General features: G+C 42.2%; 1 protein-coding gene and 1 long non-coding RNA gene across 3 annotated transcripts in view; one reads left to right on the forward strand and one right to left on the reverse strand.

The window, feature by feature from the left end:
* LOC134803827 (uncharacterized) overlaps positions 1-5,788 on the forward strand; it is a 137,008-nt gene that overhangs the window by 97,954 nt on the left and 33,266 nt on the right. The window lies entirely within an intron of this gene.
* Positions 1-5,788, reverse strand: part of LOC134803699 (acetyl-CoA carboxylase) — a 177,392-nt gene that overhangs the window by 47,247 nt on the left and 124,357 nt on the right. For both annotated transcript variants that reach the window (XM_063776493.1, XM_063776494.1), the window contains 2 exons: positions 3,673-3,812; positions 1,760-1,970 (listed from right to left, as the gene is read on the reverse strand). In XM_063776493.1, the coding sequence (XP_063632563.1) occupies positions 1,760-1,970; positions 3,673-3,812 (351 nt within the window). The remainder of the gene's footprint in view (positions 1-1,759; positions 1,971-3,672; positions 3,813-5,788) is intronic.

The following is a 5,788-nucleotide window of genomic DNA, read 5'->3' on the forward strand; positions in this document are numbered from 1 at the left end:
ATGATAATATGACATTCCAACACTGTTCATTCAAGTAGGAACATTGTTAGCGAAGACTGACTCTAAACATAGGTATATTATGTAGATATAGTTGCGAACTCAAAACAAAAGCAACTTAATACAGTAAAATTATACGTTTTGCGTTTGCGTCAAATCCGGTAGTTCTGATTTTTTGCAGGCTTGTTTATGATGTTGGCCCAATGAATAATCCAAGTTTGTGACCTCGAGCGCCGAACGCAACTTTGTCAAAAATCTAATAAACCGCAATTTTTTTTTAGATTTGGGCGCTTATAACCCTAAAGTACTAGTTTTTGATAGTAACTTCCTAGGGCGTTTTTAAAGTAGACTAAATTTGCTACAATAAGACACTAGAGTTGTCTCTGTACATCTAATATTATTCGAGATAAAGCCTTTCAAAATTTTATAATTTTACATCAGTTCTTAGGTATAATATAAGGGTTAGGTAGGTAATTTATATGGAATTCATCACCGCCACGTTCTACAAAATATTTATTTTCCATAAAAAAAATATTTTTTCAAAATAGGCACTCATACATTTTTTTATAGAAAATAAATATTTTGTAGAACGTGCCAGTGATGAATTCCATTCAAATAACCAACCTAACCCTTATATTATAGCTAAGAACTGGCGTAAAATTATAAAATTTTGAAAGGCTTTATCTCGGAAAATATTAGATGTACAGAGACAATTCTAGTGTCTTATTGTAGCAAATTTAGTCTACTTTAAAAACGCCCTAGGAAGTTACTACCAAAAACTAGTACTTTAGGGTTATAATCGCCCAAATCTAAAAAAAATGCGGTTTAATCGATTTTTGACAAAGTTGCGTTCGGCGCTCGAAGTCACAAACTTGGATTATTCATTGGGCCAACATCATAAACAAGTCTGCAAAAAATTAGAACTACCGGATTTGACGCAAAAGAGCCAGGTTACAAAATTCGACAAAGTTACTGGATTAACTCCGTTTCATTAAATAATGATATAAACTTTAGAAGCCATGTCCATTTGTACTAGTATTAGGACCGTGGGACGCTAGAAGTTTCAAGAGACGCTGGCTAACCAGCAACAACAGATGTGACAAATTGGACAAGTACGTCGGGGGCGACTGTGGATACGAATGCAGTACATACTGTGGACAAATATTGACCGAGATACATCTTTAGCAACATGTATAATAAAGAGAGCTTTTTAATCTATTCTAAAATCTTTTTATTTGACCCTGGTAAAACACCCATTTCATTAGTTTTCGTACTAGTGACTCACGAACCATTATCGCAACGCTAAAGAAATTGAAGAAGACTGTAACCCTAACCTATAACTAACTATCTAATAGCTAGCGAAGTCATGAATCAGAACCAACAATTCGTCAACATATTGCGCGAAATGTTCGAAGGAATCGAAGAAATCCAAACCCCGACTATTTTTATCCAGAATCTTCTGAAAATGGTCTTACATCTCTCTTCACGCTGGCAGTACTCCCGAAGTCATGGACCAAGTCCAGTAACTCATCAGCATACTGAGCGAAATGTTCGAAAGAGTCGAACGCCGCCAACGCCCCGGTACGGTGGTGGTATTTCCTAATATTTATCACACCAAGATAGTAAGTCTTCAGAAATGCAGTTTTTGACGACCTGTCTGGCCTATGGAGCCGATGATCCCGGGTAGAACGCCGCCAACGCCCCGGTGCGGTGGCCTTTCCTAACATCTATCACACCAAGAATCTACTGAAAGTAGTCTTACCTCTCTCCTCACACTGGCAGTGCTCGCGAAGTCATTAACCAAGTCCAGTAACTCATCAGCATACTGAGCGAAGTGTTCGAAAGAGTCGAACGCCGCCAACGCCCCGGTGCGGTGGTGGCATTTCTTCATGGCCGCCGTGCAGAGCTCGGCCGGTATGCCCTCGGCGTCCTGAGCCGATGCCAGCTCGATCTCTGATTGGCTCAGCGGGATTCTACGGACGAAATATAATAATTTAGTAAATATTTTTATAAATCTTCTCTTAAGGTCCATCCATACAAGAAGGAAATGCAATATTTGCCAATGAAATTTTAACCTACTCTTATTCTTCCTCGCGTTATCCCGGCATTTTGCCACGGCTCATGGGAGCCTGGGGTCCGCTTGACAACTAATCCCATGATTTGACGTAGACACTAGTTTTTACGAAAGCTACTGCCATCTGACCTTCCAACCCAGAGGGGAAACTAGGCCTTATTGGGATTAGTCCGGTTTCCTCACGATGTTTTCCTTCACCGAAAAGCAACTGGTAAATATCAAATGATATTTCGTACAGTTCCGAAAACCTCATTGGTACGAGCCGGGGTTTGAACCCGCGACCTCCGGATTTAACCTACTATAGGTAGGAAAAAAGGAACAATAGTTGATTTTGCTTTATTTAAAAATTGCAACAAATAAAACAAATTAAAGTAACTGTATTCCGATTCAAAATGATTTCAATTTCATCGAACTTAATAAGTGGGCACTATACATACTCGTAGGTAGGACCGTGAGCCTTACGAGTTACGAGTATACAGCGACGGAAAATAATATAGACAAAGCTCTCGGTGGGTCACCATTTCCAGGTGTTCCAGATGAAGACCCAGGTGTTTGTGTGGAACCAAAGAGAATAGATAGTATAGAGGGGTCCTGTCATAGTAAATTTTGTAGTCACAGTAAATTTACTGCCATCTATCGACACACGACTAAAACTCAAAACGAAAACGTATAAAATTATCAAAAAAATGTATATATATGGATAAATGATTTTATTATTTTTATATAATTTTGACCCATGTTCATTCACTGATATCTATGTGTTAAAATTGTTAAATATGAAACGTTGTCGTCACGCCATCTAGCCGAGCATAGGCTAAAGGTGTGTGCGCCATCTATCCGAGAATGACTTTTTGTTGATTTCCGAGGCACGTTTTTTCCTTAGACTTTATTCATCTTATACGAAGTTACATATGTCTTTGGTGGAACTAAACACACCTGTTAGGATGCCCGGTCGGCAGCACGAACTGGAAGTGCACCACGCTCAGCTCTCCCGACAGGTCCAGGTGCTGGAGGCACTGGATCTCGTACGAGGTGTAAGACCCAGGTGTTTGTGTGGAACTAAACACACCTGTTAGGGTGTCCGGTGGGCAGGACGAACTGGAAGTGCAGCACGCTCAGCTCCCCGACTGGTCCAGGTGCTGGAGGCATTGGATCTCGTACGAGGTGTAAGACCCAGGTGTTTGTGTGGGAACTAAACACACCTGTTAGGGTGTCCGGTCGGCAGGACGAACTGGAAGTGCACCACGCTCAGCTTTCCCGACAGGTCCAGGTGCTGGAGGCACTGGATCTCGTAAGAGGTGTAAGACCCAGGTGTTTGTGTGGAACTAAACACACCTGTTAGGGTGTCCGGTGGGCAGCACGAACTGGAAGTGCACCACGCTCAGCTCCCCCGACAGGTCCAGGTGCTGGAGGCACTGGATCTCCTACGAGGTGTAAGACCCAGGTGTTTGTGTGGAACTAAACACACCTGTTAGGGTGTCCGGTGGGCAGCACGAACTGGAAGTGCACCACGCTCAGCTCCCCCGACAGGTCCAGGTGCTGGAGGCATTGGATCTCGTAAGAGGTGTAAGACCCAGGTGTTTGTGTGGAACTAAACACACCTGTTAGGGTGTCCGGTCGGCAGGACGAACTGGAAGTGGACCACGCTCAGCTCCCCCGACAGGTCCAGGTGCTGGAGGCATTGGATCTCGTAAGAGGTGTAGGCGCGGCGGACGTACACTTCTAGAGAGGCGTTGATTACCTGTTGAAGATAATTTAGTTTTTATAATAATTTGTAGAGATACCTATGATTGATATGAGAACACAAGAAGATTTGAGGAGAATAGTGTGGGAATGCCGCCGGGACAGCAACCTGCAGCTCCAATTCCAGGGAACAGGGCTGAATGAACGCGACACGCGATCGACAACCCGCCTGCACCTGGCCGGGCGTCCCTAAACTACATCTATCTACATCTATCTATGATTGATATGATGATATGATGTACAAATAGTGTGGGAATGCCGCCGGGACAGTAACCTGCAGCTCCAACTCCAGGGAACAGGGCTGAATGAACGCGACACGCGATCGACAGCCCGCCTGCTTCCGGCCGGGCGTCCCTACACTACATCTACATCTATCTATGATTGATATGATGTACAGTCAACTGTAAAAATATGGGTGCTCAAATCATCTCAAAAATATGTCCCATAGCTCTTATGTCAGCGAATTAAAAACTATGGGTCCGTCAGCAGCAGAAGTTGCTAAGCGGGCGAGGTGTTCTAAATTACCTTGACACGCTCTAATTCTCTTAACAATAAAGTCGCGTCAAGATCATTTTGAACACCTGGCCCGCTTAGCAACTTCTACTGCTGACTGGACATATTTTTCAATGAGTTGGCTACACCCATATTTTTACAGTTGACTGTACGGCCAATACGCAAATACGCAGTTCGTCCAAATCGCATTTCGGTCATTCGTCTACTACGTGTTCGTCCATAAGTGATGCGTCCATTTTGTGAATATTCAATACGCAGTTAGACATCGGTTACACGCTAATTCTGGCGTCAGTTCAGTCCATCAGTCCATTCGAGTTTTGACTGATGCCAGAATGATGGAAAATGGACACGGTTACACGATCAGTCCAGACTGACAACAGACTGATAAAATTACGACACAGTCGCCGTTTGGACACAGAACGCAAAATTGTCATTTAGTCTTGTCTAATATGGTGACTGACGCGAGAATGACACAAACAGGTTACACGATCAGTCTCCTATCAGTATTCTGCCATTCAAAATGGACTGACGAATATTATCTAAAAATTTAAATTTTCATCAGTCCAGACCATCAGTCCATCAGTCCGCGTGTTACACGATAATTCTCAGTCTGGCCAGACTGATGGACTTAACTGACGCCAGAATTAGCGTGTAACCGATGTCTTAGTCCATTTCGCGATTAGTCACTGCATTTCGTCCATTTCTCATCATTCGACGCGACAGGTACAGTGGTATAGAATTAACCTTTTGAACGTCAAACCCATAAGGCGTAACTCACATGTCATCGTGTCATTAGCTATGCACATGCCCGTACAGTCAGTTTCGAAAGTAGATGTATGCTATCAAATAATAAGTAAGAATATATGGGGCTTACACACGAGTTAAACAATCTACTTTTCATTTCGAATACGAGGAAAGTAAAATAACGAGCAATTCTTCTTTATTTATTTATTTATATAGTTCGGGGATCTCGGAAACGGCTCTAACGATTTCGATCTGGTCTGGACATCGGATGATGGTAGCATGACTTAGGAGGAAACGGGGTCATTCGAAGCATGATTTTTGGATGATTTTAAGTCAAAAATAGTCAAAAATCGATGACGTAATTTATGGACAGCCCCTAATAACAACATCCTGAGGATGGTGATTGGTGGCTGGACGCCTTGACTGTCCAATGCTAAAATATTGGGTCAGTATTGTGACGGGTAGGGCAATGTAGGTAGTAATTGTGACTACTTTTTCTATGTATTTACACATGTACTAACATCTAGTTTTTTAAGTTTCGATATAAGTAGACTAACAGAATATGGATTTTAAAATCTGAATTAAACAATTTTATTTTATTTTATTTAGGTATTTAAGCTCGAGTGTACTCGTGATAAAATAACTTTATTACAGAGACGCGCTGACAGCCTGATTCCTAGCAAGTAGCAAATTAAATTATTCCTAGCAAGTTAATTT

The sequence above is a fragment of the Cydia splendana genome, chromosome 27 (assembly GCF_910591565.1).
Source record: "Cydia splendana chromosome 27, ilCydSple1.2, whole genome shotgun sequence".
Taxonomy (NCBI): Eukaryota; Metazoa; Arthropoda; class Insecta; order Lepidoptera; family Tortricidae; genus Cydia; species Cydia splendana.